The sequence below is a fragment of the Sander lucioperca genome, chromosome 9 (genome assembly GCF_008315115.2).
Source record: "Sander lucioperca isolate FBNREF2018 chromosome 9, SLUC_FBN_1.2, whole genome shotgun sequence".
Taxonomy (NCBI): Eukaryota; Metazoa; Chordata; class Actinopteri; order Perciformes; family Percidae; genus Sander; species Sander lucioperca.
The window spans coordinates 23449286-23462423 of NC_050181.1; the positions used below are offsets into that span (position 1 = coordinate 23449286).

General features: G+C 41.1%; 1 protein-coding gene across 1 annotated transcript; it reads right to left on the bottom strand.

The window, feature by feature from the left end:
* Positions 1–2415: 2415 nt before the first annotated feature.
* Positions 2416–8741, bottom strand: LOC116043917 (homeobox protein engrailed-2b-like). Its single transcript, XM_031290939.2, has 2 exons — positions 7759–8741; positions 2416–4662 (listed from the first exon to the last, which is right to left on the bottom strand). Exons 1-2 carry the CDS (start codon positions 8279–8281, stop codon positions 4346–4348), a joined length of 840 nt encoding a protein of 279 aa, XP_031146799.1. The 5' UTR covers positions 8282–8741; the 3' UTR covers positions 2416–4345.
* Between the last annotated feature and the right edge of the window lie 4397 nt (positions 8742–13138).

Genomic DNA, 13138 nt, shown 5'->3' on the forward strand with positions numbered 1-13138 from the left:
TTGGGTTAAAACGCAGGGTTAGGGTTAGGGTTGACTGTTATGACTTTATTGATCCCAAACTGGGAAATGATTGTTTGACAGGGCACACAGCATCCATGAATCTAAGGATGCATAATTTAGTTTTCTGTTTTCAAGAACACAAAGGGAGCTCTACACTGATTGTTTCTAATGTAAATTAGATGTGGATCACACGTGAACATATGAGTGTTATGAATCTCCCTGTGACCTGTCTGTCCACTTATCAAGCGACCCCATGTGTGCTCCCGACCCCGAGGTTCAAAACCTGTGGCCTAAATGTAATGTCATTGTCATACATTGGTTTGTTGATAGTTCATGTGGAAAAACATGTATCTCCAAAATATTAAGGTTTAGGAGCTTGGGGAGGAGGGGGGAGATGTGTTGAAAGTACATTTTTGACAGAATGTAGTCTGTTTTAAAACGCTTTTCTGAACCTATACATGTTCTTAATCAGAGAAGCATTCAGTCCTTCAACTCATCTGAAAACGGAATAAAGATATCAGAGCTTTCATCGGATTTCCCCCTGTTTTTTTAAAGCAAAAAACTGTATTGAACATGTGGAACAACGATTATTATATATTATGTTATATATCATGTTGGCTACACTTTGTAATAAAAGTGTATTAACTTCACGGCGGTGATATTCTTCATGCACTTTAAGAAGTCTGAGGGCACTTTACATATCTTCATAAATTCACCTTTTAAGGGTTTATGCATATAACATGATATAACATGTGTTTGGTTATCAAAACGTTCAGAACAAACTCAGCTTTCTGTAAGGTGAGGCCCACATGTGTGCTAGAGCAATGTGTAAAGAGATCATTTAGACCCTAAAGCTGATGTTCGCTTCTTCAAGTCTCCTGTGAAAACCAACCTTTACTCGTGTGGAAGGATTGTTTTGGTGCTTGAAATAAGTTCACCAAGGTTCACCAAAGTAGTGTGATATATGAGTGACATAGTAGATACGTGTATAATTAAAGTGGAAAAAAGTTGAAAAGAAAACTTACATTATTGTCATGAATGCAAATATTTGTCATGGGCCCTCGTATTGTGTGAACCATTTGCAATGCGCGGTCTATGACGCAGTTAGATGATGTCACCTCTCTGTCAAACAACCGTTGGTCATGTCCTTCGTAGTCCTTTTGTTTTCCTCTGTCTGTTTTGCCTGTTCTTAAAGCATAAAGTATAAATGATCACCCAATTCTGTGTTACATCTTCTTAGCCAACTTCATTCCAAATAATGACCACTAGTTTAACACTTATTTATGGAATTCATAGTCAATAAACCTCATTCATATGAAATTATACTTCATTTTCAATTAAAAAAACCCAGAAACTGTGAATTATTTGGACTAATAGTTAAGATGAGAGAAACCTATGTTGATAGATAATCACAGCCTATTTTGTGTTTTTGTGTATGGAACCATCCGAGTTATTTTTGGGCAATTTGGTTGAAAGAACCACATATTTTTTACATAAAACTTTGAAAATGGGTCAAATTTGACCCAAGGACAACATGAGGGTTAAAAATGTTTTGAAGTTGATGTTAAAATCTGAGGCTAAAACAGATTGTCGGTCTTGATGACAAGTGCAGTATCTCCATCAGTAGTGATGAGACAAAAGTGTCCTCGATGTTGTGTCTGCGGTCCTAAACCCCTCTCATTGTTATGCTAATCATTAGGAAGATATTTCAATAAAACTCCCGCAGACCCATCAAACTAACTTCACATTCTGACCATGTGATTTCTTTTTTTTTTTTTTTTTTTTTTTTGCAGAACATTTCTTCCTGTGTGTTTCAGAATCAGGTTATACAATAATAATAATAATAATAATAATAAAAATCTCCTGAAAACACACATTTGCATCGTTGTCTTTTATTTACCATCACACCATTATGATATAAATTATTTACATGTAGGATCGTATAAAAGAGAACTTCAGCTGAGAGGGAATAAAACACAACTCAATGTGTTCATTTCAAAAAATCCTGATGTCAAAAAAAAATCCCATTGTAGAAAACACCGCTGCTCTTTTCTTTAGAACACTAACTATATTTACTAACTTTTTTTTTTAAGGCAGAAGCTTGTCCAGGGTTGTAATTGAATGCAAGGAAGAAGAAAAAAACGGACTTCCTATAACACAAAATTAAAAAAGAAAATAAAAAAGAAACATTCACAGCATCGTAAGACCACGATTTGGTTCGGATCCACATTAATTAGACCCGGCAAAAGGCCCGTCAGATGAGGCATTCAAACAGAGAAGTTATTGCAGGAAAAATAAGTTATGTAAACACTCCAGAGCCCCGTTTCCACATGGCTATAGATGTGTGCATTGTATTATAAATAAGAATATAACGGTTCTTTGTTAACAACAAATAAAAAAAACGTTGCCTATTTTTTCTTGAAACATTCGTAGTATGATAGCCTATAGGCTACGAGCTATAGGTCCGTGGTTTGGCCGGAGGGTGCGGTGCCAAAGTCGGCAGACGGTCGGACATGAATGGGGAAGAATGTCCCTTGTTGATGCTAGCTTGGCTTTGGGAGATAATGTGAATTGTTTAAACGGGGTGTAAGGCTACAATTTGAGTGTTTGTTGAAAGACAGAAAAAAGGTGTGTTCTGGTCATTTAAATGGATTTGTTTTTTTCAAATAAACGAAAATAAAAATGAAAACGAGTGTTTGGTGTTATCTGGAGAAAACGCAGCTTGCTTTCTTCCAGCACTACCTAAAATCGGATAATAAATTCAAATCGAGGCTTGTTGTGTTCAGTTGCGTGTGGCTTCGTTGCCAGTTCTTTTGTAGGCTATAAGGACCAATTTAGTAATTAAACAGTTTTCATTCACCACACAGCTTCTATAAAGCAGACCTTTAATTCCAGATATAAAATGGGTCGTTATTATCTAATGTTGGCGCCCGTATAAAAGGCTTTTAGAAGGCTACTCCAAAACAACCAGACCTCCAGGTAAACATTCAGTAGGCCAACAGTACGCCGACAGAATAAAAAGGAAAAGAGCAGAAAATAGCCAATTAAGTAAGGAAAAAAAAAAAGAAAAAGTAGGCTACATAACAGACAACACAAAGTATAGGCTATTTTCTCAATTCACAGTTCCCAGAATGCAGCAGAAAAAAATCTTTGGATTTCAGCATATAGTTTTCATAAACAATAAAAGTTCCTCAGACACAACAGTTGAGCCTGACGGGACACAGGGCTGTAGTGCGCGTGACGGCTGTCCAGTCCACCAGTCTCATCCCGGCATGGAGCTCGTGCATGTATTCTAAGCTCCTATTGGATGTTATATGCTCTCTTTCCCCGCCTCTAAAAAAAAACCAAAAAAAAACCCATCGAAGATATGTTTTCTGTAGTCTATTTGTCCCATCTCACCCGAGAATGCTGCATTCCATGTGTGTCAGAATATCGGCATTCTGGTTGTTTTCTTCACAGGAAAAAACAACAACTCAGGTGGAAATGTGGAAATTGAGGCTGAAATGTGTGAGGTTTCTGAAATAATAGGCTATTACCTGATGTCAAAGATGGCGGGGTACACTGTTAAAACTATAGCCTAACTACGCCTATTAGTTATAATGTTAAACAATTTCAAAATAGTCTTTATTTTCTTAGCCATTGATAATAGCCCTTTAAAGTACTAGGCTACATCAAAGCGCATGTTTTATCCCAAACGTAGGCTAAATGGTAGCATTTGAAATTAACTGTGTCGCCTCATCTGCCAGCGACTGGTAGCCTGCTTTTAGCTAACACATAGAAATGTTTTTAGGCTACTCTTTTCTCAATGAGTGACCACCAATTTTGAAGTGTGGCCTTTATGTGCCACGCAGTGTTCAGAATCGGCCTACTTAACAGACGTTACTTCAGACCCAAATCAAATAATGCAGCCTATAAAGTTGCGTATCAGCTCTAACAGAAGCGTCCGTGGCTGTTTTTAATTGGACATCTAGGCTAATTGTAGGCCTACATAAGTGGCGGGTTTCCGAATTGTAACAGTTGTGTTACCGTGGAAAATCCCGACTTCTGTCTGTGACATGAACGCAGCATACATTTTGATTTGGATTGGACGTCGTCATTTATAGGCTACTACAGCCCTGCGGACGCATTAGCCTGCACACACACACACACACACACACACACACACACACACACACACACACACACACACACACACACACACACACACACACACACACACACACACACACACACAAACAAAATGTCATAATATCCTCTCTGCTTGAGTTTTTAAATATGAATGCTGGTACTGAAGTGATTTTTATTGCATGGTTCAGAACCCCCCTGCTGTCCCTCCGTGTCTCCTCTAGTCGCTGTCCGACTTGGCATCCTTGGACCCGGCGTGGTTGTACAGTCCCTGTGCCATGAGATGCAGCGCCAGAGCGTTTTTATTCCCGGTGGCTTTCTTGATTTTGGCCCGTTTGTTCTGAAACCAGATTTTGATCTGAGACTCGTTAAGGCCAAGTTCCCCGGCCAGGCTCTGTCGCCGCTGCTCGGTCAGGTACCGGTTGCTCTGGAACTCCGTTTTTAACCGATGGAGCTGCTCCGCGGTGAAGGCCGTCCGGGGCCGCTTGTCCTCTTTACTCGGGGTCGGTTCCTTCTTTGGTTTGCGGGATCTGGGCCCTTGAGGTGGGGCAGAGACAAAAAATGACAACCAGTGATTAGAGTCAGTTTGAGCTTTCTCACATTTCACATAAAAATCACAGGTAAGCTATAGGGGCCTATCAGTGGTGTAGTCTAATGTAGCCTATTGTAGTGGGTAGGCTATATATATATATATGCTTGTATACATGGGCCAGAATCTTTGGGGAAGGGAGGGCATATCATAGTGCGGGGTCTGGGTGTTCTCCCCCAGGGAAGTTTTGAGCGTCAACAACTTCATTGTCTGCATTTGGATACCCTTTTATGCACCAATTTACGGTGGAAATACCTTTATTTAGCCTATGCGAAGAAAAAGAACACAGATGATAATTCAAAAAATATCAAAAATATAATGGAAAGTATGTTGTTGCGTGTGATTGGGCATTTTTAAGTGGGTAAGCCTATATGGAAATCCTGGAGCTTTCTCAGTGGGTATACTGCGTATACCTGCGTATCATTCACCATTGGGGCCTATAAAAGTAGGAACCGCAATCACAGGTAGAAGAGTGCTATGGAAACATGGTTCCGTTTAGTCAACAGAAAGCTATAGTGCCTCTATTTAACCTACGTTTGTGCCAAAATGTAGAAAGGTTTAAGGGGTTTCGTGCGTCAGGCTCATGCAGACTGTATAAAATATGGGTCAGGCTATTACAGGATTCTGAAAACATCTGATCACATTTTGCTTCATGGGAATATTTTAGATTATTTAGCGTGACTGTCAGGTATAGGCTAAATGATAACATGGCGCTATAAGCTCCTTGAGGGATTGAATAACAAGTTAAAATAGCTACTTAGCAATATATCTTCCCTTTTATATAAACATATAGGCTAAATGTTGATCTGTGAGTCATAATGGCTAAAGAACCAGCTGAGGTCTGGTGGTTTTCAGAGGTCCTTCTGCTGCTTTCAGGAGTCTTTTGGGTCAATTAATATTTTAGTAGCTATAATTTAACTAGATTTATTTTATTTTATTTTAAATCCAGTGAGTGCATACGAATTTAAATTATAGTCAAGGCTTTTCCTTCTCAGTGTGATTATTCAGTAGAATTATGAACCAATCTCATGAGCTAAATGAACTGATTTTTTTCTTAATCAGAAATGAGTAAGTATGCCTCGTGATGTCTTTTATGATATAGCCTATTATATATAATTTTTGCTGCCCTTGTAATTAAGCACCTCTTAGGGTCTAAATAGCCTATTGGACTAGTTCAATCTGAAAGGAACTATTCTGAGATATGGGCAACTTTCTTGACAGAATGTTTATTGCCAAACACAGGTGTAGGCAATGAAATGGAGGATATTAGGCTACTCTAGAGCAACAAGCCATCAGGCTGCATGTCCTCCAGTGAGCACGGGAGGAGGGGGGCAGATGGGGGTGGGGTTAGGATGTGATGGAGGATGGGGAGTTAGGCGCCTCTTTCCCTCCCTGTTACCATAGGAACTCCGTTTTTTTTTTTTTTTTTAAAGTAGTTTCCTCAAAAAAAAAGAGAGATAACCCCTTTTGTTTCTATTATAGCCTGATACGCAGACGTTTCTATGATGTCAAAGGGTAAATAAATGGGAACGAATGGGAAAATCTATTTCAGCTTTGGTATGAAAACATAGCAGGCCCTAAATTTAATTGTGCCGTCCAACAGTTACAAGAGGTGTTCATGAGCTTATTAAACTGAAGCACTGCGGTTGGGTTGGCAACAATGCACTACATCATTACACTACACGTTCTAACATTTTATATAATCTTATAGCCTGTAAGTGAAAGATCTGACTAATTTCCCCCAAAGTTATGGTTTGTTTTATGAGGTTTAATAATGCAGGAGAAGCTGCAGCCTCCCTGACCTCTCTGAAGGCCCTTTGTGGTCATTTCCATAAGCTCGGGCCTGGACCTCGATGGAAACTTTTTTTGTGTGTGTGTGTGTGTGTGTGTTTCCATACAACAATAAAAACACAACATTTCTGCCTGTTTTCGCTTCGTTTTTGCGCTCTAGCTTTCCACATAATCGTAGCATCTTTTTCCTTTCTCTTCCACCTGCTGTGTGTTTTTAGCAACATTGTTTATGTCGAACGCGTTTCTAAATCACGACAAAGGAAAAGGTCCAAGTGCACCATGCGTCCACTTGTAAAATAGCCTATAGAGCACAAACTTTTTCACTTTATTAATAAAATCATGAATGTGGGTATTTAAATTGCTCGGCTAGAGCAGCACAGTTCAAACACAGCGATGCGCCAATAGAATGAAAAGCGTATAATGCAAAAATGCTTCAAATCCGATCATTTCATATCATGTTCATAACATGGAAATGTCGTCAAAAATGACTTATTGTTATTATTATTATTTCGTGAGCGGGTGAAAAAGCTTTAAAGTTTTGTTCAGCATTTCAACATCGAATCCTTTTGGGACACACGGTCCTCACTTTTTAGACCCCATTGACAAAAAAAAAATATGCTAATGGTACATCAACAAAGAAGACTGAGGAACAATGGCGTTAAACTTGGTTTTACTTCACTTCTCCACGTTTGTAACTCGACTCTCGACTCGTGTGTAATTCCAACTTTATTTTCGCGTCACTTTTTCGACAGCATCGTGTCCTCTCGTGCGCTTGATCGTTATTTTAAAACCCAAATCCAGATCGAATCCCATCCCGAAACAACTCGAATTACTTTCTGTTTTGCGTTTGAAATAGTTAGTTTCATGCAAAGTAGGTCTGGGTCGATTCTAGGACCGTTACTATCATATATATATTTTTTTAAAACAGGCCTATTGAAAGTATGAAATAATTAAGATAATATTAGTTATGATGGTGCAATAACTGGTTTGTCAATTGTTACAAGTGATATGTCTATTAAGCAGGGTTGGGGGTCGCACAGCTCACAGACAAAAAAAGAATTGGCCTCCAGAGCTTTTAAACTTGAAAATAATGCAATCGGAGCTTTTTTCTCTCTCTAAATGAAGATGCTGTTTTCTGTAATTCTGCCCTTTTTTAACAGACTCAGAAATTATTTCTTTAGCCTATTTATTTATTTATGGTTCTTTCAATTCGCCTATAACGAAAAGTGGCCGAGCAATATTTTCCCACCAACCTGCTGACGGACGGTCCGAGTAGCGGGTGCAATAAACCCAGGCCGGCCACAGCATCGGCGGCTTGGACGCAGGGGCCGAGCCGGCCTCGGGGCTGCGGCACCGGTCCCCGCCGCCGCCCCGACCCTTCCCAGCCGCATCCCCGGCTCTCAGGTCCGGCCTCTTGGCCTTAGTGTCCGGATGCTGGTCGTCGGATGCTCCCGTGTCCTCATCCTCCTCTTGTTCTTCTTCTTCTTCCTCGCCTCCTGCTCCACCCTGCTGCGGGTTGCCAGTTTTGGAAGACTTCAGCTCCTCTGTGCGTATGATCACTCCCAGACCCAGACCCAGACGGTCTCCCTCCCGGACCGGAGTCCCGTGCTTCCTCTTTCGGCCAAAGTCCGGTCTCAAAATGTTGTCGATGTAAAAGTTTGTGATCCTGTGGGACTGCTGGTTGCCAGGTGGCTGGAGGAGAGGCAGGATGGCCCGGTTGGACTCCTCGCCGGAGTCCTGTGCGCGCTCTGGGTCTCGGCGAGCATTTTCTTCCATAATGATGAAGCCTGATCACCCTCAGCACCTCTTTCTCTGCCCCCCTTTTTTTTTTTTTTTTTTTTACAAAGTAGTAATTCCAATTTCGTGTTGTCCTGTCCTCTTTCTTATCAATTAATAAGGCTGCTAGCCTATATTTTCACAAAAAAAACACAAAACGTCGATGAGCTAGACTAATTCCTTTTTTTGGCAGAGTAGTTTTTTATATTGTTGTTGCTGTGAAAACGCGCCTCTTAGGATTTTGACAAAGAAAATTCATGCTTCAGTTTCTGGTAAAAAGCCTACTCCTCGTGGCTGGACTCGCTGCTCAATTTTTAGTTATTTAAAATTTGTAAAAAAAAAAAAAATGAGTTTGAAAAATAAAGAGTCTATTTATTTTTTTCCGGGTCCCTGCACACAATTATTGATGCGTCCAGCAGAACTAAACTGCCCTGATAAAGACGCCGCTCAAATACTTTCACTACGGATTTTGGTTCTCATTTGTGATTGGCTGCGAGACGTTGCGATGACGTTGTACTACGGGTCTCTCAGACACGTGCCTCGGACCAATAGAGCCGGGGAGTTGGTGTCATGTGAGGTTCCCGGAATTCCCTGGAGACGCAGATTACTCCAATCCACCCAGTCAGTTTGTGATGCATTCAGGTTGCAGCGGAAATCTCTTATTACTTGGACATTTAAAGGCACAGATTCAACTTTTGAACAGGGATAGGGTGGCTATAGTGGAAAATAATGTTCCCCCCAGCTTTCAGGTAGTAAAGGAGAGCCTAATAAAGCCACTTCCAATCATCACATGAATATGATATGTCATTATAAGACATGTCAACAATGTCCCAGTGCAACTCATCCTATCCCACTTCATGTGTTGATGGTTAGTAGTGATTGTGTTGGACTATGGGCTGGAAATAATTCAAGTCTATACAAGACAAACCTGAAATAGCTACAGATGAACATGCCTTGAATGGAGCTGAACATGATAATAATTCCAACCCTACATGATTTATAGCACAGGTTACCCCAAACATAAACCAAAACAATAGTCCATGCACTTCATTATTTATGCAACAGGTTCAAAAAGTGACGATACTGAAGTTTGGGTTGTGACTAGTCTGTATCCACGATGTTCTACTACCGGGATTGCTCAGGTCAGTGACAGACTGGGATCAAAAAACGGCCCTGGCATTTGCAACACACCGGCTCTATTTTTGTCAATAACCTAGATTGGAAATTAGTAACTCTGCTTTCCGAGTGAATCTTTCCACGCACCTCACTGCAGTAGCCTACAATCTTGAATATGTGTGGCTGCATGCATAAAATAACTTATCAAAATTAACCATAGACATATTATCAGTAGTGGCCCATAAGGGTCCATAGCGGTGCGGCCCTTCTGGCATTTGCCCAAATTCCAGAAGGCCAGTCTGTCACTGACTCAGGTGCCGCAGGAAATTCCGCTGGATGCATGTCTTTTCGCCGATGTCCGTTTCCTTCCGCTTTCTTTGTGTTTGGCATTCTAACTAACTGCTCCTCAGATCTCTGCAAGGTAAATCCAGACAGCTAGCTAGACTATCTCTCCAATCTGAGTTTCCTGTTGCACGACTAAAACTACTTTTGAACGTACACACGTTCCACCAAAACAAGTTCGGAACTTAGCGCCGCCCATGATCACGTTTTTCCCCCCATCCCGGAATGCTAGCCAGATCCTCCTCCGCAGCGTGTGGAGGATGGTCTAGCGAGACTAGGTTATAACTGAGTTATGAGCAGGTGCTTAGAAGGGTCAGAGTAGGCCTATTTTGCGTTTAAAGGGTAACTTCGTTTTTTTTACAACCTGGAGCCTATTTGCCCATGTTTTTGTGTCTAAGTGACTGACGGGAACAATATTTTTTGAAATTGGTCCAGTATTATAGCCTGACGTCAGAATATGAGTCTGATACTGCTTTATTGGGCTGTGATTATGGGGCATGTTTCAACCGAACCAGGAAAGGAAATGCCTCTGCACTCAATTGGATAGACCTACAACCAATCAGAGCGCCCCATCTTCTTAGCGACCATCGGGGCCAGCTGATAAATTAAACTTTTGCCGAATCCCGTAGGAAGGACAACAAAAACATCTTTCCGAAATGAACGCGCTGTCGATATCTTCTATAACAGACACGATGGCGGTATCTACACATCTCAATTCTCCAGCGGCAGCCATCTTTGTTGTAAACGAATTCAACCCAAGTGCTCTTTGGTGACGTGGTTGATTATGTTACTGTTGATCATCTGTCCATCATCGTATAAAGCCTGCCCTGACAACATAGTTGCTCCACAACAGATCAAGTCCAGACCGAACTTCCCGACCTCAGATGTTGTGGGCGGGGCTAAGTTCGGCTGGCATCCAGGCTACCAGTATTAAGCAAGACTGGCGAAACAAGCTTAATGTCAGGCTGTTCTCATGTACCATTCATAGGCCTACATAGGGCTGGGCAATGTGTTGATATTATATCGATATTGATATATAAGGCTAGATATCATCTTAAATTTTGGATATTGTTGTATCCCAATATTACACAAGTGTTGGTTTTTCATTTTTTAAAGGCTAGATTACAGTAATGTGATGTCATTTTCAGAACTGTAATTTGTATGTATTCCATATATTTATTGCTGTACTGTATGCCACACTGACTGCTGTTGGACAAAGCAGGGGGAATCATTGTGATAACTTTCAGATCCCCTAACCCTAACCACAACATTTTTTCTAATCTTAACTAGTCGTTTTGGTGCCTAAACTTAACTGTCACCGCCGAAGGACAGTCACCTTTTGTCAGCTAAACTCAACAGCAACGGCCTCTGAAACGACTGGAACCTCACAGTGCCCTGTACACAGCTCATAGTAACCTTTTTCTGTACACACCGCTAAACTTAACTGTCATGCATGCAGTCGTAAAGTGACTGTTCGGCTGTTGGCGTAGTTTTGTAGGATATCTTACGAACCTGTTCAAATTGCGCATCTTCAATTTACGTCCACAAAAAGCACTTGTTTTGCCACAGACGCCCCTGATTTGCATAAAGTAGTGGATTTAACTTTATGCAAACGAGGTGCGGGCAACTCTACGCCCCCGCTTCTCGAAAGTCGCCCCAAAGCTACCAGAACGCATTGCCCTGCTGCTTGCACAAACAATGAATGGAAAGCATGGAAATGACCCTTGCTTCTTGTTTATCTCAATGGATTCTGGTGAGTTTGGCGATGGCGATTTGGGGCTGTATCATGTTAAACAAACAAAGGATCTTACTCTTTAACAAAAAGGTCTATCTCTGTAAGGATCTTTTCCATAATGTTGTCAGACACTTACGGTATGTGTCCACTGGCAAGGGTCATTTCCACGCTTCCCATTCATTGTTTGTGCAAGCAGCAGGGCAATGCGTTCTGGTAGCTTCCAGGGGCGTAGAGTTGCCCGCACCTCATTTGCATAAAGTTAAATCCAGGCTACTTTATGCAAATCAGGGGCGTCCGCCTCGACTCGCCACCTCTCGAAAACTCACGAAAACCTTTTAAACTGACCGTTGTCGATCTAAAATGAAGACAGATTCATCAAGTGCATAATTATTTCTCGCATCATTTTTTTTCCAGAAACACATTTCGGTGAACTATTTTCGTAAAATAAGAGAAAGTTTCCAAACAGGCCGCCATGTTGGTCTCTTTTGAAATCTGGGAGCAGACAGCCCACGAGTGAAGCATTCGTCCAATCCAGTGCAGCAATTGTGGTTGTTGGAGGGTGGAGCCTGTTTTCTTTGCTTGTCAGTGGTCAGTGAAGGGAAATTGATAACTGCTAGTGGCAAGCGCGCCAAGCTTCCAATACTGGGTAGCCGGGCGATCCCTGCCATCAAAAAACACCACAGTAGACACTTGCAGTACCGTTTCAATCAGGAGAGACTTCATTTAACCCTCCTGTTGTCCTCGGGTCAAATTTGACCCATTTTCAAAAAGTTTCTATGTCAGAAATGTGGGTTTCTTTCAACCACATTTTCAAAAGAAATAACGTGGATGGTTCCCTACAATGCTCTTCACAAGTTTTATTCAATTTCATAGCAGAATTTTTCTTTTTTTTTTTTATAAAAGAACGTTGAAAAAAGTGTTACAACAATGTCTTCATAAACGTGGGGAAGAAAACACACAAACATGTCAAAAGGTGCAGAAAAAAACGTTGGGAAAAAGTGACAAAAACAACGGGTGGAAAAGCAACAAAAGTGACCCTTTTAAAGTGTCGAAAAAGACGTCCAAAATGCTGAAAAAAAGTTTCAATTTTGACACAGAAAAACAAAAAGTTGCATGGTCGACGGAAAGACAACATAAGGGTTAAGTGAAATTAGTTTAATGAACATGGTGCACAATAATATGTTATGTTTAGAGTCTTTGGCGATTAGACTCCCTCACAATGTTAATTTATAAGGGGTATAGAGGCCGTGGATATATAGGAATACTTCCGCCCACTGGTGGAAGTGACGAAAGGCTAAGGGAAGCCAGAAGATCTGGAAGGATGTGACGTGACGCGGGGTCTCTGACGATGGAGGAACCCTGGGTGCTGGGAATGATGAGAACTGGAGGTGACTGGGGTGGAGGAGGGTTACGTCCATTTTGCCTGAAATGACAACTGGCAGCAGCAGAGAGGAGAACATTTCATTTAATTGAATTTATTATACAGGAAAGGATTAAAAGTAACATTATGTTACAGTTTAAATAGGCCTGACTCAGTTTAAAAACTGATTTCCAGCATGTTCCTGTTCTGCAGAGACATAGAACATAAAACACAGTTACGGCACATGAAGACAGAAACACATGTACAGGACATTAGCATGGGCTAGACAGATACAGACAACTAA

Coding starts and splice junctions, on each gene's coding strand:
- LOC116043917 (XM_031290939.2), bottom strand. CDS start 8,281: ATGGAAGAAAATGCTCGCCGAGACCCAGAGCGCGCACAGGACTCCGGC. Junction 4,663..7,758: donor CTCGGACCGTCCGTCAGCAG/GTTGGTGGGAAA, acceptor CCCCACCTCAAG/GGCCCAGATCCCGCAAACCA.